Genomic DNA, 25790 nt, shown 5'->3' with positions numbered 1-25790 from the left:
CAAGCTCCATGTTTGTCCAGGGAGACCAGGAAGGCTGCTTCCTTCGCCAACAACTATGAACATTTCTTCACGTTGCTTTTTTTTTGTAATTTCTCAGTACAGGGTTTGAACCCAGGGCGTTCTGTTTCTCAGCAGCCTGTCTGTTACAGATGAGGCCCTCCAGAGCCAGCCACAGGGAGCTAGGCAAAGCCACTAAGTCATGCCAAGCTGGGTACACTTGCTGATTTTAATCTCCTTTATGCTCTCTTCTCTGCCTGAGGTGTTCCCACCCGGCAGTGCTGGCTGTGCCATGCAAACAGCTCAGAACCCAGAACTGAGTGTGTGCAGGAGTGTGCCCACCTCCGCCTTCGGTGCCATCTCCCAGCATGAGTGTGCAGAGTCACTTGTTACGGTCTCTGGAGTTCTTTGCTCCAGGAGACACTGCTCAGGGTCATCCCTAGCACTTGCGTTTCCTCTGCAATCAATAAACGCACCTTCACTTTTCTCTCCTGGGCTTTGCTAATGAGTATTCACCCACAGGCAAACCCGCTGCGTTAGGTCACAGCTTTGGGCAAAGGACTGAGCCTCATTAAACCTGTTTTCTTGTCCGGAAATAGAGATCGAAAGCACCAGCCTTGCAGGGCAGTTGCAGAGGCAAACATGCAAATGTTTGTCAAGTGCCTCATAGAACTGCTGGCGCCTTGCTAACTGTAATAAACCTGAGTTCGCCTTGTCTTGTCTGTTTCTAGGTGGAGCTGGAGCCGGAGCTGAGGAGAGGGTCCCGGGCCCCCACCTGCAAGTCTGTGCTTTGGACTTGGCCGAGGCGCCTTCACCTGTGCCCATGCACAACCCGATGCCTGGGCTGTTTGCACGCACTCCTGTGACCGCCTGTCTCTACGCCCAGATGCAAACCTCTCAGAAGTCAAAACTCAGGGTACGTACATCGTGCCTTTCCCAGCATTCCAATGTGATTTCAGTGTAGCTGACCATAAAAACATCTCTGCCAGCGACTTCATATCACAGACCTGATTAGGAAAAGTGTTTAAAACCCACAAAAAGTGATAGAATTACTGTAATTAGGTTGCTATGGATTATGCAAAAGGCCAGTGACATAGGGAGCACCAATGGCCTTTCCAGCCCTAAATCTTCCTTGCCAACCATGTTTGGAATCAGGTTGTGTTTTCTTCTGGAAAGAAAGAAAAAAAAAACAAGCCTACAAAAAAAAATTGTTTAAAGGTTGCTGGCTACAAGGAAGACCTTTTTTTACAGTGGTTTTCTTGCTGGCGGTGGGTACATGTGTCCTCTGTTTACTTGGTTTGGGGAAAGATTCTGTACTTTTAGAAAACTTCTTCAGATCTAGACTCTAGGGAACATACTGTTTATTTCACAAGGGGATTTCTTTTGGAGACAGCCCTGCCCATACAAACACCTCCCCTCACCAAGCAGGCCACTCTCCCACTGTGTGCCCAACGCCCGGAGCACAGAATGGACAGCAGGGTGCCGTGAACAAAGGGAACTTGTAGTCCAGAGAACAGCTCTGGGCTCTGGCCCTGAACCTAATGTGTGACTTTGTTTGCGGTGCTCGGTTCCATGTCTATGTTTCCTCATCTTTACCAGGAAGAATTGAACTGGCGTCACAAGCCCATGGGATGGGGCGTCACGCGGCTCCTGACAGCTCTGAGGAAACCACGGGTGTTTTACAGCATTTTCTTTATTAGAATTTAAAAGAGCAGGAGCCTGAAGAACTCTAGGCTCTGGGCGGAATGTTCCAAGTTTTTTAAACTGAAATTCATACTTGCCACGAGTCTGATTTCTTTAGGATCAGTGTTTCTGGGGGGGCCTGAACTTTGGAGACCTTTGTCCACTTAAGTGGCTTCCAGTATAGGGAGCTCTGTGCGTTGAAATGGAACTTACATGAGATCCTAGAGGGCAGACTGCCCTGGGAAGCACACCCGCCAGGAGGCCGCATGTGGGACAGAGGGGCATGCTGTGGGACACGCCCACAAGCCATTTGCCCCTCCTCTTCCTGTCAGAGACTGACCTCTCAGGGTGAACGTGAACAAGGCCAGGATGTAGCCACTCAAGCTCGGTCTGAATGTGGCAGCCACACCCAAACAGGGCTGAGCTGGGAGTGGGCCATCCGGGAGCCTCGCGAATTCTCCAAGCCTAAGTCAGTGAATGGTTCCAGAATGAGTGCCGCATTGCCCACCTGACTGGGGGCACAGAGCTCAGCTACTGGATAAAAGCTGTGGATCTTCTCCCAAGGAAAGCAGTGCACATAAGCACAGTCGCTCAGGTGTGCTACCATTTCAGGCGTTCCATGGGCTTCCTGATGCTCCCTGATAGGTCACCCAGGTCTTGGTAGACTTCAGGTGAAGAATCTCTTTTGGACCATAAACAACAGATACTAATCATCATCACTCAATCTTTTGATGGAACAGATGGTGACGGAGTTTATTAGCTTACCACAATAGCTAGACATAGACTGAAACACAATTTCTGTTTCATTTTTCAAAATCGGCAGCCCATGTTATATAGCGTGAGCTCAGTTGTTTGGACTATTCAGTTACTTAAACATTTTATTTGTCATCCCTGTTAAGTCAAAATAAGCTTACAGATGTCTTAGCCATTTTCATCGTGTACACTGGATTTGAGCTTTGAAATGATGTGGTGTAGCAGGAAAGCACGGATTGAAGTAATCCAGCGCTCCTTTAAAGCCAAATTGCCTAACACCGAGAGGAGAATTTTATCAACCGTGGCTTAGACCTAAGTTCTCAGATGGCGTTTGATGTAACCAGTAATCAGGTTTCCTGAATTGCACAGCACCCAGCTAACTGGCTATGCTCTGCCAAATTCCTGTGAAATCAAGTGTTACCTAGGTCTGACGCTTTTAAAATGCAACTTCATAAAAATAAAATCAAGGAAGTGCGTAAACAGTATAATTCGCACATTGAGGAACCTGGGTGAGCGGGGCCAGCGTCGCCACTGTAGCTGGAAATTGAGACCACGCCCTCCTCTGTTGTTACGGTCAGGGGAGCTGCCGTCCGCAGGTGCAGGGTGGCAGGGTCTTTGGAAAGCGGTGTCAAAGGGGCCGTCAGGGGAGAAGAGAAAATGCGCAGGTGGAACCCGGGAGTGCAGCAAGGTCAGACCGTCACACTGCTCTCTGTGATTTCAAGATGGCAGCAGCATGTTTCGTGGGCGTTAGGAATCAAACCCAGGTCAGAATGGGCTGCTGGAAACCTTGCAATTGGTGCTCAGCAAAGAGCACGGGTGCACTTCCAGATCTATGCTTTGCTGCTGGTCAAGTTATAAAGAGCAGACACAGTGTCACAGAAAGCGCCAGTGCCAGCGCGGCTCCTCGCCCAGGGCAGCCTCGAGGATGAGCCAAGAAGGCTGGCCACCTTGTGCACGGTGACCCCTTTCCAGAAATCCTGGCTGACCCTGGCGGAGTCCAGGAGGACTCAGCCTTTGCCCTGCACCCCTGCCCTCACACAGGGTGCAAGGCCTGTGCTTGCCTGAGCTGTCTCTGGGGCAGTGAACCTTTCCTCCCACCGACTTTCAGAAGGGTCTTCTGTGGATGTGGAGCTCAGAGCCCAGAGGCTGCATCCCTAGGCTTCCTGTCAGGTTCCACGTCAAGTCTCCAGAGTGACCAGGGCCCTCTCTGCAGAGCCGGGGCCTCCCGGTCAGTCCCTGGAGCCGCCATGAAAGATGCTCACTCCTTCCCTTCCTGTCCTACCGGGCCCTTAGGGCTGGGCCTCGCTGGCTCATCTGCATCCCTGGTCACACAGCCGTCTCTGGAGAGGCCAGGGCACTCTCAGATGGCAGAGGCGGTGGGGATCACGTTTCAAACGTTAATGTTTCTTGTCAGCTGTTTCATTCTAGAAGAATTATCATGAAGTGCAATCTTCCGTGGAAAAGTTGGGTCATCCCAAGCACGTGGCCCAAGCCAGACACCTGAGCCGGCTGACCTGGGCACCCCTTATATAACCTCAGATTTCCTGATTAGGGCCTTTAATCTGAGTTGTGTCTGAAGAACTGCAGCGCCTAGGGAGCGCTTTCCTCCTGGTCTCCCAAGTGCGAATGCTGGGCCTCAGGCTGTCTTACGGCATTGCTTTGGCAACACAATGACTCTCCTCGGGATTTTAAAAAATATAATGAGGCTGTTCTCTGGCTTTGTAACTTTTCATCTCAGCACGAAGGCAGTGCTCATCAAGCGGCTTTGTTTATAGTATCAGAGGCTTCAATTGTTTTTCATCCTTTAAAGAATAACATGCACCGATAAAGGCTTCAGATCTCTCACTCCTCTTAGACTATTGCTCTTACCTATATAAGCAAATTCTCTAAGTATTAAATCTCTTATGTGTAAAATTATATTTTTTCCAGAGGAGAGAGTTTCAATATAGATTTTCACTGTGACTTCAAAGGAAAGCTATGATTTCATGAGAATATAGAATAAGTAGTTACAGAACCAAATAAATCCCCATGTTTACTGGACATATATCTCAGGCACTTATCAGAAGGACACAATTATAGCTTTTACCCAGAAAAAAGTATGCTACTTGTATATGGGGACGGATGGTAACTGTTAGTTACTCCAGAAAATGTAGGAATACATGAAATAATAATTTTCAAAAAACCACAAATTCTACTTAATCTCCTCCTTTAAAATTCTAGCTGGGTGGGTGTGGTGGTGCACACCTGTAATCTCTGGAGGGAGGATGAGGCAGGAGGATCATTGCAAGTTCGAGGTCAGTCGGCTACAAAATGAGTCAAGGCCAGCCTAAACTGCATAGCAAGACGATACTCATAAGTGAAATAAACAAGACTTCTACATGTAAACATCGTATTGTCTCTCTAGTGTAAGAAACTGAAAGCATAAATAAGATCCAAAAGGTACAATAGATATTGTGAAAGGGAAAGAAACTGCTCAAAAGGAAAGAACAACTGGGATGGGGGAAAGGAGAACAGAAGGGAGGCAAAAAAATTATATATTTAGAAGACAGCTAAAATAACTGTACTACTAATTTCTATTAGTTCCTTGAAAGAAACAGTAAGTGCTTATATTGTTTGATCAATTTTGCATGCCTATATCTGGTAATCTGAGCAACTACTTTGAAGATAACAATGTACAATACAATAGCCATTGTTAATTTCCTATCATTTTCTTCTGAAATTCTGTATCATTTTTATTGTTTTTTTCTCTTTAAAATAAAAAAAGGCCAAAAAAATTCTTCGAATGATTTCAGTAAGGAAGGAAGCAGATAAAGGAGAGGAATATACCTAGCACTTACAAATACACAGATATACACACACACACACACACACACACACACACACATTTTTCACAGTGGTGGACAGAAACCTGCTGTCCTGGCATGTTACAATTATTGCATTTTCCATGAAAAATTCCTGTGACCTGTTGTGTTCCCACCTCTATAGTCATAATACTTTACACAAAATTAAGCAAAAGATGCTCTTTAGAAGGTGGCTCTCCCCCCATGTAAACAGAGGAGAGGTTTCATTTTTCCATTGCTGGGAGCAGAAAAAAGCAGGCAGCTGTTTCCATCTCCTGCCACACTGTGCTGTGCTCCTGACTGGATGGCAGGCGCTCTGTCCTCAACATCAGCAGCACATCGAACCTGGCAGCTAAGGAAAAATGCTGCTGGAAATTTATCATAGGCATCCACATCAGTATACAAGCTACCGCCTGCCAGAACACTCTGGAATCATCTGGAGCCTCTCACACTTGGCAGGATGGCAGGTGAGCAGTGTGACTGTTGCTTAGAGAACCCATTCTAGGGGCGTTATAGAAGGGACATGAAAACCTCATTAACTGAGACTCTTGGAAATGATCTGATATCTTGGAGGTGGTGAGGGCATATGTTCCCTGCTTCCATATATGTATATATAATTTTTCTTGCTTGTCACATGCCTGCGAAGTGCTATTTTTATTTAGTGGTCAGGGCCCAGGAAGATCCACAGTTGAAGAAATGTCTCCTTCCAAGTACCTAGATTGAAAGACACCTGATTTAAACAGTCTCAACTGTCTTCCATGACCAGGAACAATAAATAAATATGTAAACAAACAAAAGTACTGGGATAGAGGAGTAGCAACCACTCTCTTGAGTCAAAGAGATTTATAATTAAATTATGGATTCCTTTCATCAGTGAGGAGCTTTCATGAACATGGTATAGAGCCAAAAATAATATCAATGCCATGGGTTGAACAGTGTCCCCAAAGGGGTGTTGAAGTCCCAACCGCCAGTCTGGTGAAGAGGAACTTGTTTGGGAATATGGCCAAACAAGTTCAATATGGATGAGGTCACCCTGGACTGGGGTGGCCCTAACCCAACAGGTGCTTGACCAGAGTCTTCACCAGAGGGGATCTGGACATAGACGGCATCGGAGGGAGGTGAACAACCACAGGAAGCTGGGGTCAGAAACTGCAATCATGCGGCTGCCACCCAGACAACACCTGGGGGTGTTCCTGATTTCAGAGTTCTGGCTCCCAGAACTGTGAATAAAGTCTTTGTCTTAAGGCATCCACGTCTGTGTTAATTTACTATGGCAGCAGTGGGAAACCCAGACAACAGCAAATCTGTGTTTATCCCACACTTGGCAGGTTGGCATAGTTCAAGGGGACAACTGGTTCAGTGTGTAGGGGTAATGCTAAGGGACGGCACTTCCAGCCACACTTCTCCATTTCCACCCGGGAAAGACTGCTCCAGTCTCAGAGCATACAGACCGATTTCCAGAGTCCTGAGTTCAAAGGAAGAGGCATGTGCTTCCTGGACACAAGAGCCCAGAGGGAAAATGCAACACCCTTGCTCTTCTCTGTCACTCCTTTCCCACTGCAGAGGTGGATTTTGCTGAGCAGGAGACAGCGGCCTCCACAGGGAGAGACCTTGACTTGACAGCCTTCCCTGTTTCCACAGGACACAGTGGCCATCACGAATTCCTGGGTACTGGCTGGGTCCAAGCTCTGTCTAGACAATGCTTTTCCAAGGTTAACTTGTGGATCGCAACAGGGAGCAGGAAAACCCACGTAGACGGGCACAGCTCCAGCCCTCTTCCGGGGAGCACAGGCCCAGCACAGATGCACCTTCCAGAGGACCCCACAGGTATCCTGCCTATGGTTTGCCCTGGAGCTACAGTGCTGGAGGTTGGGAAGCTTGCGCTCCTCCTAGTGACAGTTTGTTTCCTATGATGAGCAGAAGCAGCGGCCCACAGAGCAAGCCGACCTGGAAAGGGATTGCAATTCCCTTTTACACTGCATTGCTCGGGTGAGCGGGCATCAGGCGGGCTGGCTGGGTCTGCACAGCCTTGCCCTTCCCCTTGGTGCTCCGCATCTTCCTGCTGTTCTGTGCTCCCAAGGGCTCCTCACGCTGCAGCCTCTGACCCGACAGTATCACAGGCCTGGACCTAGTTTGCTTGTCCTGCAGACCGTTCCTTTGAGGCTCTACGCCAGGCATAGGCAGTGACTTCTGGCTCCTCCAGGTTAGCGTGTCACTTGTCACAGAGCAGACAGCCTCTGCCTCTCAGCTGTCCAGAAGAGAAGGGCAGGGCTGAGAAGCACTGAAGTTCCCAGGTCAGGGACTTAAGTGTACACTGGGATTTCAGTCTCTGTCCAGCCGCCAAATGACCATGAGGTCTCGGGCACTGTGTCTGAGACCGTTTCTTAGAGCACGTGCCAGGCATGTGCTCACTCCTGGGAGGAAGGGCACGGGTCCAGCAGCTGACCTTGGCTCCACACTGCAAGACCAGTGGCGCTGACGCCAGCAGACGGTGCAGGAGGAACACGGGCCCGTAAGAAGACACCGGTGACCACCTCTAATAACTAGAGTGTTTAGGAGGAGAGGCTGAGGAAGGGAATTGGCGTGGAAGACAAGAAGATGAGCAACTGCACGGGCGCTCGGGGCAGCGGGGTGGAGGAGGTAAGACGCAAGACCTGGGCCCGGCCCGGCACAGTTACTGCCTGTGTGCTCTGCGGGGCTTGCGTAGCTTCTAAACACCATGACCTGGATGGCAAAGTAGGAACAGCACTGCTGGGGGGACCTGAGGAGTTAGAGGAAAGCCGTGCAGCATCCTGTGCAATTTCTGGTGAGCCTGCACCTTTATAAATGTCCCAGCAAGGTGTCCAGTGTCACTCGTAACAAGGACTCAGCCTGGGCCACACCGGAGCCCTCCTGAACTGCACTCTGCCAGCTGCCCGAGGGCTGGTAATGGAGCCTCCAGCATCTGCTAAGCTGCATTCTATTGATCCTTGATTGAAAAGATGAGATGGCAAATTGAAGGCTGCCAAAGGAAAAACAGATTATATACTCTTCTGAGGGCTATTTTTCTCATTCCATATCTAAATTGGCCACTTTCACTTTGAGAAATTTAGAATAATGTGTATGAAATTGCCCTTATAAGGGATAAATTCCAATGAGATTAAATAAAAGAAAAAAAACTAATAGTACACCTTCAAGGGGCTCAGAGCACCTCAAAATACTATCCAAGACACAGAACTTGATCAATGATTCATACAGCGCCTGGTCTTAGGAAATGCTTCTCTAAGATCTTATTTAAATTTTAAGGGCTCAGGCAGAACTATTTCTTGAGTCAAGATTTTGAGGATTGAAATAGTTATCTCGCAGTTGCTATCACCCCATTAACTGTTGCTAAAGAGGGGTTTAAAATATTCATGATGTCTTATTAAATAATTCTTTGGGAGAGAGAGAGACGAAACTGATCTAACACGCACTTACTAGAGACACAACTGTAGCCTTCCAAACCCTTTCTCTGCAGCCACACACATGCACACACATGTGCACACACATGCTCACACACCTACACATACACACACAACACACACATGCTTCCACCCATGCACACAGCAATGTCTGGTTCATTCTGTAGTTTGCTTTTTCAGTATATTGGGAAGTGGACAGTTACACCATGTTGTAACCATTCTTGTAGAAGGTACATAGTGAGTAACACCCGCTTCTTCTAGGCTGCTACTTCCTTTTTCCCTGAATGAATGCCCAATATGTGCCAGGTCATCTAATCAGCCTAGCACATGATGAAAGACTACTCTGCCATAAAGAAGGATGAAATCATTTTTAGGAAAATGGATGCACCTTGACACCATAATATTAAGTGAAATAAATCAGACACACAAGTTTAAATATTGAATGGTTTCTCTTATATGAGAAGCCTGAAATATAAATAAAGAGCAGAATAAAAGGCAGGTAATAGGAAAAGGGGAGACAGATTTTTTTGCAAATGGGAAGAGGACCAAGAAACCAGAGGAGGGGAAGGGGATGAAAAACAGGATGAAGGTGTGTTATGTATACGCTCCGCTACCACGCAAGGGCTATAGTCATTGTGTACTGCAAACATGGACTGATAACAAAAACTGGGAAAAAACAAAGAATGGACAAATGAACCTCTGAAGTGGGCAAGCCAAGTGTTTTCAGTAAACTGTCAACTTTCCCTTCTTTGGTTTATTTTTAAGTTCCTCGAGTTGACACAACAAGACAAGTATGTTGCTATGTTTTAAAGCTCATGTTCCTCCTGGCAGCCACTAAGTAACTAATCATTCCAGTTTTGAGCAAGCCAGAAAGTATCATGAGCATTTGCTGGGTGAAGCTGGGGGTTGTTGACATTATGGTTCAGGGGTGCCAGCCCTGCAGGAGGTCCCTGGCTCAGGACACCAATTTGAATCAGAGCCATCATTTCTAACCACTGTTGGACTGAAACGGGATCCAATCTCAGAACCATCAGGGAAGGGAGAGCACAGGGGCTCCAAGGCCAAGAACCCCAGTGTGGTCTTGAGCTCATCAGCGACTAACTTACCCTTTCAACACTCAGCATCTGAATAGACTGAACACCCTCCAATTTTATTAGGCAATTGCCGTTTGTGACTCCTTTAAACACAAAGCACTTTTCATCACCGGGTTACTTTTAGTCATTCCAAAATTCGATAATACGTACAAATCTACGTGTCTTGACCCTCCCAGGCTGAGCTCTCAAAGGGAACATCTTCTTAATTAACCAAACAGTATGAGAAGTTTCAGCTATTTTAAAGTGATGTCCATGGGAGGAAAAAGGAAGTTTTGTATAAGCATAGCTCAAAAACAGCTGATTTTTTTTTTAAGGTTTGTTTTTGTAACCCTCAGCGAAGACTACCCTTGGGGAAGACTACAGGTCTGATTACTGGTTCAATAAAAGCTGTTTGAAAACACAAGATGGGAGTCCCTGGAGGTAAGCAGAAGTTTGTCGAGGTGTTATTTCTGAGTGGTCTGTGGAAAAATCTGAATGAAGTCTTAATTTTGCCAGCCCTCAAAACTATCTTTACAAAGCTTTGAGTACCCCTACGTGCCACCCATGTCACTGAGTGGGTGTCCTGGTGTATCGCTGAGAGACAGGACAAGCAGGAGAGACCAAGTCCCTGTCCTCCTGGGCCTTTATTTCCATAAGGGAGAGGGGAGAGGGGTGCACACGCTGAAAAGCTGAGCAGGAAGCCACGCAGGGCAGGGAGGGGGTGCACTGTGCTGGTGGTTGGCACCCTGTGGCACCAGGATGCTGATCAAAGCAGGGTTCACTGAGAAAGTGACATTTCAGCAAAGGCGCCACAGGTTGGGTCTAGTGTGTCCTGCAGAGAACCTGTGTTGAAAGTTTGGTCCTACTGGAAGGTGTGGGAATCTTCACAAGGGAGGCAGGGTGTTGGGCCCCTGGGTGCACCCTCAGAGCTGCCGTGAGTGCTGTTCTCTTCTCTTCGTCCTTTGCAACTGGCTGTGAAGAGGACAGCTTCTTCTGCCAGGCCCTCCCGCCAGGCCCTCCCGCCAGGCCCTCCTGCGCAGGCTTAAAGCCAGGTCACCGGATCTCGTACTGCTGTGAGCCCCAGAAACCCTCTCTTCTTCATAAGCTGACCATCTCAGGTATTTGTCACAGTAACAGAAGCTGAGTGACACTGAGGTTTTCAGCAGGTGGGGAGCTGGCTGTGGAGCCACCCAGAGAGAATGTTTCCAGTGCAGGAATCAGCCACGGCTATGCTAGGAAAGTCGGTGCCACTGCTGCTGCAGGTTGTGCAAAGGAGACAGCAGGGGATCGGGCTCAAGGATGAACAGAGCACCCTTCATGCAGGCCCAGACACTCTCTGAGGATGCTGACCCTGGGTGCTAGAGACGCCATGACAGGGCTCAAGGCAGGGCAGAGTCGGCCCCCGGTACCGGCCCCCCAGGACCATGCGTGCACTGTGGAAGCAGGCTCAGGAGGGAGAGGCATGCGGGAAGATCCAAGAGGAACGTGACAAGAAGGCAGCTCTTGGTGGGGACAGCAGAGGTGAGTGGGTTCTGAATGTGTTTCAGGGTTGGGTGAGCTGGCTGTCTTGAAGGATTGGATGCAGGGTGACCCAGGATTTGCAGTAGGAGCCCAGCGACTGGAGCGGCTGCTCCCTGAGGGAGCACAGCTGCGGAGTAAGCCTTGCAGAAGGGTGGAGGAGCTCTGTTTGGACCCACTGAGTCAGACTTGAATACTGGACACTCAACTGTCGTTTTTCCTTCCATAAGTTAAAATTCACCAGCTTCAAAGGACAGATATTCTCTGAGGGTAGAGCTCTGTCTCTCTTGCTCACCACTGTATTTTCAGAACCTTAGAGAGTGTTCAGCACATGTAGATGCTCAATTAAAAATTAACTGAATATTTATTAAGCACCCCCTTTACGTCCCACTCTGTTCTCTGTGCTAGGGACACAGTGGCAGATCAAACATCTCGCATTGCTGCTCTCCTAGTTGGAGACAGGCTTGGCCAGGAATCTGTGCTTAGCAGGTGTTGACGAGACGGTGTCCCCTTGAGCCATTATCTTAACTCTGGAAGGAGGACATGAGGCTCTGGAGACGGCACTCCACACCATCTTCTTGCTCCAATGCCATCCTCACATGACAAATGTCAGGGCTGTATTTCTCACAGGAGCATGTGTAGGGTAGTCTGATCATAGCACGACCAGCTGTAAGGCACAATCTAGAAAGGACCTGGAACTGAGCCACTCTGGCCACTCAGACTTCTGGAGTTAATTCAAACCATGCAGCCAAGTGACCTTGGCCTTTGCTGAATCTCCATCTCCCCTGACCTCATGGAGGGTTCCTTGATTACCTGCCTGGGGCCACCACACAGCTTCATCAGAAAGGCTCAGTTTGCAGCATTTTCTAGAACTAAAAAGGTATACAAAAAAGGCTTCCTATTCCCAGGAGAGGAGATAAATCTGAGCCCAACCCCTAGAAGAGAAAAGTTTTCATCCTAGCAGCAGCCAGAGCCTTAGTATACCTAGGTGATTTTACTTATCATCCCCTCTATCTGCATGTTGGATAATTTTCTTGTTTTAACTCAACCCTGTCTCTCTGGCCAATCTTCTGTTCTTAAGCAGAAATTCTCAAGCAGCCACTGCCCCTCCAGACTGTCCACATCCAACTCAGTTTCCACATGGAATCTCGTGTCTCTCTTCTTTCCCCAGTGATATTTCCCAGAATGTAGTGACTGACGATCATTTACCCTCCCAAGTCGATGATCCTTCTCCTGCTGCTGACATGTGTGATCAGCCCTCCTAATAGGAGGACCTCAGGCACTCCCTCTTTAGTGTTACCTCCACAGGCATCCAGGGCACCCCCACCCCACCCGTAGTCCAGTGTGAGGACCATATGCATTCTGATGCCGCCTCGGACGTGGCAGAGTCCATCAACATAAGACTTCTCCTGACCAGCAGTGATTTGTCAAGAACTTGCCTCCTTCCCAGGCCCACAAAGAGGTGTTTAGCCCATCATATTTCTTTAGAGTCCAAATAAACCAGCGGCAGAGAGGCCCATTCATATTGTATTTCTGACTTATTGGCTAACTCACTAGGAGACTGTGATCATCTAGTTGTGCTGCAACTTTCAAACAGCACACAAAGAACATCCTTTCATTTGTTCTTTCTGAAAAAGTCAAATCCCACTACAAAGCAAGAGTCCTACATTGTGGGGAGCTTTATAGTCACACATATGTTCAACACCAGCATAATTCTATCTGCTCCCATCTATCTGGGAGGTCACGCCATGGTTTCAATGTTTTCATGCCCCCAAATTTTAGATGTTAAAATCCCAACTTCCAAGGTGGTGCTATGAACCCTGGGCCCTCTGGGAGGTGACCGGTTTTCTTAGTTATTTTTCTCTCATTGCTGAGACAAAAATACTCGACACCCAAAATTAAAGAAGGAAAGGTTTATTTAGCTCGCAGTTTGTGGAGGTTTGAATGAGTAATCAGCTGGCGCCAAGGCAGAGCAGCACAGCAGAGCACAAGAGGTCATGGTGGCAGAAGACAGCAAAAGCAGCAAGAGCTAAAAGGGGGAAGAACAAGCCTCTTTCCCTCCTTTATATTGTATGCAGCTTACCCGCCCCAGGGCAAGTGTAGAACTCACATCTGTAATCCCAGCATGGGACCATGGATCAATCAAAAACTCTAGAAGCCATGACTGCATGAGGCTTTGCGGGGACATCTAGACCCAAACCGTAACATTCTGCCCCTCACCCCACAAACACTCATGCACATTTCTTTATGCAGAAGGCATTTTAGGCCATCTCTAAGAGTTGCCAAAGTCCTAACAGTTTCAGCACCGCTGAAAAGTCTAAGTTCCAAGTCTTCTCTGGGATGTAAGGCAAACTCTTAGCTGTGAGCCCCTCTTCAAATGAAAAGTTAAACACTTCCAACATTCAATGGCACAAGATAAATAGCATTATTCCAAAAGGTACAAACAGGGGGTTACAAAGCATTGGGACCAAAGCAAGTCCAAAATCCAGCAGGGTAGACATTAAATCCTATAGTTCCATGTGGAACATCTGAAGCAATTTGTTGTAAGTTGTGTTTCAAAGGGCTTGTGTGGCTCTGCCTCTGTGGCACTTCTGGTGCTTGTAGCTCTCAGGGCATCTCTCTTAGGCCTGCTCTGCTCCCTCCTTGCAGTTTTCCTCAGACTGTCCACGTGTCTGGCTTCTCCAAACTTCTGGGGTCTCCACAGCACCTTTGGCTTCATCCTCATAGGTTCACATATTGCCCTCTCTGGAGCACACTATCTAGACCCCCAGGCCTTCTTCTAAAATCTGGGTGGAAGCCTTTTTAACCTGAGAACTCTTCCATTCTGCATAAACCTAAAAACAGTGCCACGTGGATGATGCCAAGGTCCACTGCCATCAGGAGCAGTAGCCAGGCCTTCTTCTCTCTTGGCTGTAGGGGTTAAGTGCATGGATTGCTGAACATTCTGAACCTAATTCTGAGGAGCAAATTCTCTATGTTGCTGCCACTCTGGAACCTGGTGTGGCTGCCACTATCCTAGAACATAGAGCTCTGCAGGTTTCTCCTCAAAGCAAAGTTGTTCACTTTTGCAGTTTTGAGACTGCAAAGGGTGGAGACTTGCTGCTTCTTTTGATGCTTTCAGGCCATCTTTTATGTTTGCCTGTTCCTTCTCAGCAATTGAGATTTCCTCAGTTCTGTCTTTGCAGTCCACAGCTTTACTGGAACTTCCTTTCTGGCCAAACTCACAACATTTTAAATCATTCTGCTGGGCTCTTTTCTCTTGAATTGCAATATCAATCTAGCTAAAAGCCCCCAACAATAGCCATGCCACCACCTGAACATTCTACTGCCTTGAAATTTCTTCTGCCAAATTAATTAGTTCACTGCCCTTCATCTTAGTCTCAGGCAAAATCTCTGGACACAGCAAAATGCAGACAAACTTTTTGCTAAGCTGTAACACACATCATCTGGAGTCTGAGAGCCAATGCAGTCTTTCTTCCTAGCAGAAACCTCCCGAGCCTGGTCTTTACCAGCAAGATTTCTATCAGCCTGCTGGTCTTCTGAGCTCTGACCAGAATCTCCCATACAGAACCAGCAAAGGCATTCCAGCTGTACTCTTTCAGGTGACATCCCCAATCCTTTCCAAACTCTTCCCACAAGCCATTCCCAAAGGCTCTTGAAACACATGTATAGTCACAGCAACAACCCCACTCTTGGTACCAATTATATCGTCATTTGGGAATTTGCAAGGGAAACAATATAGTTTATAAGACACATAGTTTATAAGATTGTTTTATAATAGTCACCCAAATAGTCACATGTGAAGAGAGTGCAGGAAATCTGTCCACACACTCAAGACCCCAAGAATCCAGCTGAGGGCCTGGATCTCATGGGAATGTCCTGCATGAGTCTAGCTGAAGACCTGGAGCCCATAACATTTCCCCCCACGAGTACAACTGGAGACCAAGAATTCACAACAATGTCTCATGCAAGCCTGTTTCAAGGAGCTGCAATAACAAGGCCTTAAGGTCAGTGATGGAAGCTAGAAAATCTGTGCCAGTGGAATACAGGATCTGTGCTAGGAGGCTGAGGGATCTGCAGTGGGGTCAGGAAGTGACGCTCAAAGTAAGAACCAGAGCTCCCCCGAAAAGTACCACAGCTGTCCTCCACAATAGTGAGGTCCTGAGCTCCTCCAATGATGAAAATAGCTGAATCTATATCAGGAAAGCTAGCGCCTGCAACAAACTTCTCCAGAACATTGAACAGTGCACCATCTTCCCCTCCAGAGCCAGGAAGCGATGCTCAAAGTAAGGGCCAGAGCTTCTCCCAAATGAACTGCAACCTATCCCAGCAACAACAAGGTGCTGAGCTCCTTTGATGATGAGAACAGTCCATTTCATCAGGAAAGTCAGCATGACAAGGTCCTCCAAGAGAACCAGCAGCAGCCCCAGGAAAACCAACAGCTCCCAACAGCTTCTCTTCTTCTCCAGCTCTGCTTCCTATGCTGCTGGCAACAATCCTCAGGTGGACCCTTCACACCCAGCACCATGCTGGTTCAGTTCATCCTGGTGTTTCAAGTTTACTACCAGTTGTCAATCCACCACACTGGTTATGAAGCTTTCATGAAGGAAGTGGGAGGTCAGCCTTGTCTTCCTGACCAGTGTGGTCACACTGCCCAGGCGCCACCTGTGAACTAGGGAGTGAGCAGCCCTCAGATGAAGAATCTGCACCTGATCTTGCATGTCCCAGCCTCCAGCATGCTGACAAGCACATGCTTGCTGCTGAAGGGAATCCAGTTTACAGAGCCGGGCTGCTAGAGCAGCCACATGGACTAAAACAGGTCATAAACGCCTGTCCAGTGACCCGCAAACATTTTCTAAGAGGCAGCCCGCAGCAGAAAGGTCCATTATAAATACAACTCTCTTCATGGGGAGTTAAATAAACTCTCTCCACGGGGAGGGTGTGCTTCTTACAAAGCTGGTAAGAATGTCACAACGTAAACCATAGCATATCTTTTATTCATGCTAAAGACACACAACATCTCACCAGTGGTAAGGCTGAGTGGTAGCTCTAGGTTCACAACCATGGGCAATAAATAAATAAACAGAACCCTCCATCCTCAAATTCCTGTCCTATTCAACACCTGCACTCAAGTTTCAAGTCCTTACTTCCTTGTTTACAGAAAAGAAAATCAGGTGTCAGAATCTGCAATGTAAGTGGAAGATAGCATGATACACTCCAGTGTAAGTGGAAGACATATCATACAAGATGTATGCTACTGTTCACCTTTTGTATCGAATAGGCAATGTTTTCTAAATATCACGTCTAGTAATTTGCCACTATTTCCCCCACTTCACAATCAGCTATTCACAGATTTTTTTCCTTAGGGATGAGGGCCCCCATATCCACCACAGTTAAATTGCTTAAAAGATTTTTTTAGCATCTTACTTAAACTTCTGTCTAATATGTTGCTTTCAATTTTGTATATGCACAGCTTTTAAGTGACATTCATAAACCTATGCAGCAGGAATTATATAAAACTTACCCAATTAGTGTTTGTAAGATGTCATAAGATCCTGGCACAAAAAGCAGCACAGAAACCCAAAGGTACTCAGCTACCAGCCACGAGGTCTCTAGTTCTAGCTGTCTTAACTGTTTTTAACATTGCTACCCTAAGAAACACACATTTTTTTAAAGGAAGAGTCAAAAGTGGCTCTTTAATGTAGGTGAGAGAGGTCACAGAAATCTCAACAACTGTTCAGAGATGCACACAGCAATGCACAGCTAATGGATATGCAATCAGAATGCACAGGTTTCACGGCAGCAGTGAAAGTCGTCCCTTAGTCCTAACCCACGCTGTTGGTTACCCAGACAGCGGCTCTAAAATCTCCATGTTTCCTCATGGACAGATCATTTTGAATGGAGTGGTGGAGGGCGGCTACAGCCGCCTGAACTAAGGTTCCAAATAAAGCTCATCTTACGTTAAACCCATTGACTACACAGATGAGCTGCAGATGAAAGACTAAGTCTGGCTGCCAGAAAAAATATAGAACAGTTAGAGGGATTTGACTTTCACTTTACAGGGGACAAACTTAGAATTGCTGTGTACTTGAAATTCAAATTTTACTGGATGACCTGGTGTGTGTGTGTGTGTGTGTGTTTGAGATATGGTTTTGCTATGCAGTTCAGGCTGGCTTTGAACTTGCAGGAATCCTCCTGCCTCGGCCTTCCTTCCTGTGCTGGGATTATAGGTATGTGTCACCATACCCAGCAGGACAAGCCAGATTTTTATTTGCCAAATCTGGCAATACTAAGCAAAGGAAAATTAAAATAGTGTAATTTTCATTGATAGAATGCCACCCTGCATCAAAGGAAGGTATGAATGGGAAGATTTCTGTAACTGTCTCTTTTGTTTTAATCATTCCTGGCACTAATGAAATGGCAATGGCTTCCAAGTGTAAAACAGTGTTAAACAGGTGAGAGAATGGTATGCTGATATCACGATGAGCACTTACGTATCCACACATCAGAAGCTAGGCTGTTACATTAATCAGACATTTAAATAATTTACGATATAATTAAAATGAGAAATGTTCTGAACTACCTACACACACGAGTGTTATCAGGTAGTTGAAACCTTAACATTTCCAAGGATCTCCTTCACTTGATAGCCTTGATAGCTTATGAACCAAGCACATACTTGTTCTTATGCTAACATGCTCTGTTTCAGGGACAGATCCTTGGGAAAGGAAGTATACAGTTGTAATCACTAGTGCAGTACTCCTTTCCTTCACTGCAGACTTTAGGTGATAAGACAGCCAACTCCTGTTGAAAATATTTAAGAAATGTTGCTGTCCACCATTTTCAGTAGGTGTTGTACCCTAAAAAAAGTCTCTTTAAACAGTGTAAATACTGGACCAGTATTTCCCACACAAAAACACAAGCACGATTAGACCAGGTTTAAAGGTTGCAGTTCAGTCAAAGATCTGGGCATTATTTATGATTCAGCATTCTGGAAAGTGCCTTTCTAGAACTTTCAGACAAAATGACCCATCTTTACCCAAGTTGTTTGATTGGAATTATCCAAAGTATTGTGGCTGTGGGCACAGACCCTTTAAGGCTTAGTGGACTGAGAATTTTAAAACACTCCAGTTTGTAAAATTCCCCATAGAAGAAATGAAGCCCTTGGTGAGATGTTATTTCTCTTTTAAGTTTTTTTTTTTTTTTTTTTTTTTTTGGTACTGGGAATCGAACTCATGACCTTGCACTTGCCAGGTAGGTACTGTGCCACTGAGCTATATCCTCGGCCCACTTCTCTTTGTTACTGAGCATGTTTTGAACTACTGTCCAAAATTAGTTATTTGGTAGGGTTGGCTGAATGTTTTCTTAATTTGCTCATTGGTTTTGCAGGAAGAGTTGCAGCAAAACATTAGAGAAGATCTTTGTTTTACACCATCCAAAGGGAACTGTATAATTAAACTGCGCTTCTGGACAGTGCAGAATATAATCAGCTTTATCAGTGAGGATATTGGCTAGGTAATGCTTACTGGGCGAATTGACTACCTTCCTGGCACTGTTTCCTCGTAGGTACAGTCCATCCTTTGACAGTTGCCAAAGCTTTGCGTTGCTTTATTCCCATCCAGTCTGAAGATAAGAACACATAGAGTGAAAAGGTGCTGGCCCTAAACAACAGGATTTGTGTGTAGCAAAGCCTGTCGGTGATCCAGCTGCAGGAAGAATCTGCGGCTCACCACCTGAAAGCCCTGCCTCTGTCCGCACATCAGATAACAAGGAAGAGAGGCCACCTTTCAGGTCATGTGTCACATGAGGAAGTGTCCTGTCTCTGCCTCTGGCCGCAGATCTCAGCCCAAAGGAAGGCCTGTAACCCTACCACCCCAGCAAGCCACAGACCCCCCTGCTGTTCCTGTGAAAATGTGCGCACTTCTGCTTTATGTTAATAGATTTGGGAAAAGCCTATTGAGCAGACACACATCAGGACCTGTAACACACAGACAGCTGAAAATGTGTAGGAAGGACAAGGCCATCAAGAGGTTACTGAGAAGTCACAGGGCGGCAGGCTGGGGTCCTTACCCGCTCGCCCGGGGACAAGAAGACACAGAGTGTCTGGCAGTGGGGTGGCCACAATCTTCCTGCAGGGGACCAGGGCAGATGGGCAGGAGCAGCAGGAACCCGGGTTTGTCCCTCCCTCCCCATAAAGTGTTTCTCCTTTGTCCTCTCCGGTGTTGCAAAGAGGCCTTTGAAAGTTTCACTGTCCCTTAGATCTCTCGGTGAGAGAGCTGTGAATAAACGGGGCCACAGAGCATCAGCCACCGGCCACGGCGGGAAGGGAGTGAAGGAGAAGCAGCCCTAAAGCCCTAAAAAGCGGAGCTGCTAAAGCCGAAGGCAACGTTGCAGCACGGCTTGCTCTCTCTGCACCGCTCCAGGGCTGAACCCGGGAGCTTCAGGCTTGCAGAAGAGTTGTTAGCAGAAAGGTGCTGGTGTCCCAGCAGAACCAGCCTCCAGACTTCCTGTTTCCCTCCTTTTAAGACACAAGAAGATACACATGGAGACCTCCTGGGCTGCACTGCTGACTATGTACTTATGGCCAAGTGCCCTCTCTGCCTCCTGGAGGAAAGGCTCGGCGTACATTGCGTGGATTTGCGAAGCTAGTAACCAGGCCTCTGGCTGGGCACGGTGATGCACCTGTAATCCCAGCTACACAGGAGGAGGCTGAGGCAGGAAGATCACAAGCTCAGGGCCAGCCTGGGCAACTTGGTGAGATCCTGTCTCAAAATAAAAAGTAAGAAGGGCTGGAGATACAGCCTAGTAGTACAGCGCGCTCCGGTCTGGTCTCAGTACTGGTACCCCCCACCCCCTGGAAAGCCCCTGCCCTTCAAACTTGTTCCTGGCGCAAGAAAGCCTCACTTCAACGGTTTTACCGTGATGACAAGGCTGACGACGATGATGATATAATTTAAAAATTGAAGCCTCTGAAGCTGGAGGGAAAGCAGAGGAGAAAAGTATCCTCTTGGGCCTGGCTGGAGCGCAGCACAGCCAGAGACTCCTGTGCCTGTCACACTGCTCCTTCACCAACCCAGCCACTTTTCCAGAAAAGCAGTCTTTTAGATCTGAAAACCCGCTCCTCCAGACGCAGAGACTCTCACCAGGCATTTATGCTCCTTAGTTATTTGGCCGACGATTTACTGCAAACAGCTCTGCAAGACACAGCGGCCTAGAGATTTTGGGGGGCGAACTTTGGAGGAAAGCAGGGCGGTCCTGGGCCGGCTTCATGGCCTCTGGGGACGCAGCCGCGGCCAGGCGGGGAAGGGACAGAGGGCCGCCAGGTCCCTGAGGGTGGTTGTGAGCCGAGGGGCCGGGATCCCACAGAGGCCGAGGGGACCGTGCTCCTCCTCTCCACGCTAAGACCGCGCGGACACAAAATCACAGACAAAACCCGGGCCGCTCCAGGGGAAAAAGCCACAGTAGTGCCTGTCAGGGTTAATCCGGCTTTGCCAGCTGCCGGGCTGTTCAAAATAACACAGGAATAAGCAAGCAAGGAAGAAAGGCAGGCTCCGGACCCGAGAGGCGCACAGAGCCCTGCGCCCTGCCCAGCGAGTCCCGAGATCCTGGAACCCTGAGGACTCCTGTCCGAGGTGAGGACCTCGCTGTCACCGACCGCGGGGACACAGCCCAGAAGCCGGCACTCGGAGCGCACAGCCTGACCCGCGCGGCGACCGTCCTGCCTCGTCACCCCGCGCGGAGCACGGACGCACAGAGACCCAGGGCCCGGGGCGCCCGAGTAGCCTCCGGGCGGCGGCCAAGCCTGACTCAGCCTCCTGGCGTTGGACCCTGCGCCCGCCCCTGCCGCCCGGTGAGGACCGCGGTGTGGCCCGCGGATCCCAACTAGCCGCGTCTACGCGGGCACAGGCGGAAGCAGCAAGGACCCCGCCACCGGGTCCTCCGAGAGTCAGGAGCACCAGGGCCGCGCACCCTCCCCGGGTCTAGCTGCGGGCGCGCTCACCGCACCCGGGTCGGACCGGACCCGGCCGGATCGGGGGTCCACACCGCGAGCACCCTCAGGACCGCCGCCCCGCCTGCGCCCCGAGGACGGCGCGTACCTGCCACGAGGAAGCACAGGAGGACGAGCGCCCGGTCGCCCATGGTCCTGGAGCGGGCGGGCGGCGCGGGCTGCGGGCGGCGAGACGGGGAAGACAAGCAAGGCTGGCGCAGTCAGCAGCGTGAGCTCCCGCGCCGGGCGCACTCCTGCTCCATCCCAGCCGCGGAGCCAGAGCCGCCGCCGCCAAACCCCTCCCACCCGGCTGGGCGTGGGGACTGGGCCGCCCCCACCCGTCGTCCCTCCCTCCCTCCTGCCGCGCTCAGGCCCCAGGAGCCCGGCCCAGGGCGGCCTCTGCTGGACAGTCCGCGGTGGAGACCGGCTGGAAGCCGAGGCAGGAGAGCTGGGAGCGGAGGGTCTGCGGGGGAGCAGAGCTTCGTCTCCCGGGCGTCTCGGTGCCCCCCACGGGCGACGGCAGCCTGACTAGGGCACTGGACAGCAGCGCCTCCTGCGCTCCGAGGCCGGGACGCCAGCCCCGCGGACCCCCGTGCTGTGCGGAGACCTCCCCAGCGGGGCCGGGCTGCGCCGTCCTGGCTGCACCTGGCAGGGTGCGTGCAGCGGCTCCTGACAACGTCGCAGGACACGAAACCCTCGAGAAGATGAGACACAGAGAAAACAAATCACGCGCTCCAAGGCGAAGAGCTGGTGACAGGAGTCGGTGCGAGGCCCAAGGTGACACAGGCTGACTTCTCCGAGGCGACTGCTGTGTGCTGCCCTAGGCGCTGTGCGGGTGCTCCCCGCGCCTTCCACTTCCCACAGCGACCCTGAGGCGGGCACAGGTGTCCACGTCTTCAGGGCACGACCCTGGGTGCGCGGAGAGGCTCACGCGTTCGTCCTGTCCGAGGGCGCACATCCAGGGGCCGGTGACCAGACGCCTGCCACGCGGCTCGCCCTGCCGCTCCAGCCTCACTAAAACAAAGGCAGAGTCCGAAGCCACCATCAGAAGGACCTTTGCTTACTTGCTGCCCTGCACTTGGGACTTCTTGAGTCCTCAGTCCCAGTGGAGGCGGCAAGCCCCTCTGTTTGGGGTGAGCAGGAGCCCCAGTGTCCCCTAGGAAACCTGCACTGGAGGAGGATGAAGTGCGGCGGTCCCTGGGGATCACCTTCCTTCCTACCTGCTTTCTCATCTACCTGGGGCTCTGCTTTGCTTTCATTTCTCGAAGTGACTCTTGTTACAGCAAGGACCAGGGGGTCCCGAGGGCCAGGGCCCACCCCTTTCTTTTAAAAGGAACTGCATTTGCAGTTCCTTAAACTCGTTCTCCTGTGATTTCGACCCCCTTCTCCTTGTGGTTCCTGGTGTAGTCCGCCGGGGCCTTAGGGACGCGTCGGCTATGGCGGAAGTAAAGACTTTTGAAGACCACTTCACAGACAATTAACTCCACTCAAGCTCGACAGCACTTTAAAGGGGTCCCGGTGGAATGCAGGACATGTGCGGCTGTAGCTTTGGTAGCAAGGATGATTGCTGGGTACACAAAGGGTGGCGAGCCCCCCATTCTAATCAGTTAGAAAATCTAAGATTTCAGAGCGGAAATAATGTGTTTCATTAAAATCATTCAGGTTAATTGCTGATTAAAACGTTTCAGTTTACTAATCCAGGCAGAGCATGCGTAATCACTTCCCATGTGCCAGGCTTGCTGATAGGCTGTGGGGTGTGGCGACTGTCACGCCCAGGGTAGAGCAGGTGACGTTGCTGTCACAAGTCAGAGGCTTGGGCAGTGGCAGTTTGTTTATCATCAAAGTCTCCTGTGGCTCCGGGATCCTCCCTGGAGTTGTCCCCGCAGTGAGATGTCAAAGGGTCTGAAAGCTGGCTCCACCTTCAGAGAGGAGGGCGTAGGGTGGGGGTGGGGGAGTGGGGGAGGTTATGGCCGAAGTTAAATCTTTTATCGGAAGTGACTCTCCCGGTTGGGTTTTATGGGCTAAAGCAAGTCAGCAGCCACACCTAACTTCAAGTGGGAAGCACAGTTGCTCCATGTTCCCAGGGAGAGGTGGGAGAGGAAAAGGAGAAGTAGTATAATGTGCACCACTGCAGGTCCTGGTCATCTCTGCCGAGGGGGTCACATACAGGGTGAGCCATCCCAAGAGCACGTGCAGTGATTTATTATGTCAAACGTTACAAATAATAATATCCACTAGCATTCACAGAGCTTCTGCCCATTGCTGTGTTGGTTAACACTTTATGAGACAGATACTGTAGGATCCTACAGTATGCCACCCTAAAATGTGCTTTGTTGGCATGACGGTTACTTTGTGGAACAGCAGCTATAGCAGAAGCTCTGAGAGTAGAGTAGAAGTTGCGCTTTATAGGGGGAATTTAAACTTCTGAGGGAAACTTCCATTTGGAGGAGTGTCTGTCTCCTCCTCATGACTAGGGGTGACTTCAGGTTACCAGGTCCTTGTAATCGGAGACGGCACTGGCTTACACCCCCTCAGCAAACCTTACACTTACAAGGTTCATGCTAAGGAAACTGCCTTTTCCTGACTTTCACTCCTGTTTTGGTCATTCTTAAACTGAATTTGCAGTGTTGTGCACTCTCGTGTCTTACACAAAACTTGCCCCTGGCTGGCTTGGTTCTGACGCCCTGGATTAGTTGGCGCTGTTGGATAACAGATGTGGGAGGACAGCCAGGGGCCGGCTGGGTCTGGCTCTGCGGGTCCCATCCTGGCTGGGAGCTGGAGCGGCGGGGCGGGGACAGTTGGAGGCTTCATCCTAATCCTCTCTCTGCCACCTGCTGGCCGGCTGGTGTCTGAGTACTCTGCATTTTGTCTCAGTGTCTGAGTACTCTGCGTGCGGTGTTGTGATGACACCAGAGACAGTGCCTTACACAACACACAGTGATGTCACACACTTCAGAGGCTGCGAGTCTTGAGGCAGAAGCGCTGGCCCGGTGACTTCCGGGGTCCTCGCTTCTGGGCTGGCAGAGCAGACCCCTCTCTCTTCCTTCCAGGGGAGTTGCTGCCCCCACTCCACCCACCTGGTCTTCTTTACGTTTAAACACCTCCTTGACCCATTTATGCTGAAGACTGAAATTTTTTGAATTTTTGTAGGAAATTGAGATACGTTCCCTATGAAAATTCAAGGAACGAGAATTCAAAGAGAAACCATTTCTTTATGTTTCACTGCTGTGGGTGTTACAAAAGGGCATCACTGGGCACTGAAGCATTTAAACCCTGTCCCCAAGCAGAGTCACATTGGGGGTGACGTCTTCGACACTCGGGTCTGGAGCGTGTGGGAGATGAATTTCACCCATCACCTTCCACCCTCTGATCCCCACTCATATCCGCTCACAAGCCAAATACCCTCACCCCACCCCATAGAACCCCAAAATCCGAGCCATTCTGACAGCAACGTTAAGTCCAAGTCCCACTAAGTGCTCTAAATCAGGTCCAATGAGATGCTGGGTAGTTCCTTCAGGGGAGAATTCCTCTCTGTGAAATGTGGCCCCTACCCATGATGTCAGAAACACAGGAAGGGGGAAGGCACAGGATGGTTCCCTCAGAGCTCTGTGTAAGGATGAACTTGATCACATGAAAGGCGCCGTATATGCTGAGTGCCAGTAGACGTCAGCCATTATCATAGAAGAGAGTGTGAGGTATGCCAAAAACACACCGAGGTCCAAAATGCAAGGCAAAAACGCTACCACCTGCAGCAATTGCGCTTGGCATCCACAGCTACGCCACTTGGGCTCTGTCCATAGTGATGCCACTCTACTCTGCGACAGCTGAGCTCCAGTGGAAAGCCCTCAGCTTCCTGGTACTGTCCCTCCCCACTCGGCCCCTGCAAGCAGGAGGGCAGCAGCGGAGACCCTGGTCTGTTTGTCTTGGCTTCCTTGATCTCCCCACAAGCTGCACCCAAAAACATTTCCTTTGGGCCCGCTGCTATTGTCCCTGTCATTTTGCTTTTCTCTTCTTAACTTTCTCTTATTTTTAATATGGCAAAAAAGCTGAAAAGCTGTTACGCAATATGTGTAAAAGTGTACATTTGTGACTTAGCTAAGAAATACATGCTCTAACACGGCAGTTTCAAAGGGGGTGATAGGGGCTGGGGGTTTAGCTCAGCGGCAAAAGCGCCTGCCTGGCAAGCGCAAGGTCGTGAGTTCGGTTCCCGGTACCGGAGAAAAAAAAAAAAAAAAAAAAAAAACAAAAAAAACAAAGGGGGTGATGAAACACACCTGCTTCCCTGCCTGGACCAGTGGAGTTTGAAGCAGCTCAAGGGCTTTGAGGACGATAAAGTCATGTGCCAGAAATCTTTAATTAAGGACTAAAGGCCTTGAAATATTTGAGGAAGGAAGAACCTGGCTTCCTAGGTGATGCATCAGGAACTCTCTTATTTGAACTAGTTTAAAGCTTAACTGAGTTAATACTGTTAAAACTAGCTCTCTTAGATAGGAATAAG

General features: G+C 49.3%; 1 protein-coding gene across 1 annotated transcript in view; it reads right to left on the bottom strand.

Moving 5' to 3' along the window:
• Nucleotides 1-22916, bottom strand: part of Parm1 (prostate androgen-regulated mucin-like protein 1) — a 78703-nt gene extending 55787 nt beyond the window's left edge. Inside the window, exon 1 of the mRNA XM_005401315.2 lies at nt 21402-22916. Within this exon, the coding sequence (XP_005401372.1) occupies nt 21402-21444 (43 nt within the window). The 5' untranslated portion in view covers nt 21445-22916. The remainder of the gene's footprint in view (nt 1-21401) is intronic.
• Between the last annotated feature and the right edge of the window lie 2874 nt (nt 22917-25790).

This window comes from Chinchilla lanigera, unplaced genomic scaffold (genome assembly GCF_000276665.1).
Source record: "Chinchilla lanigera isolate Chin_1 unplaced genomic scaffold, ChiLan1.0 scaffold00073, whole genome shotgun sequence".
NCBI classification, from domain to species: Eukaryota; Metazoa; Chordata; class Mammalia; order Rodentia; family Chinchillidae; genus Chinchilla; species Chinchilla lanigera.
This window is presented reverse-complemented; position numbering and strand designations above follow the sequence as displayed.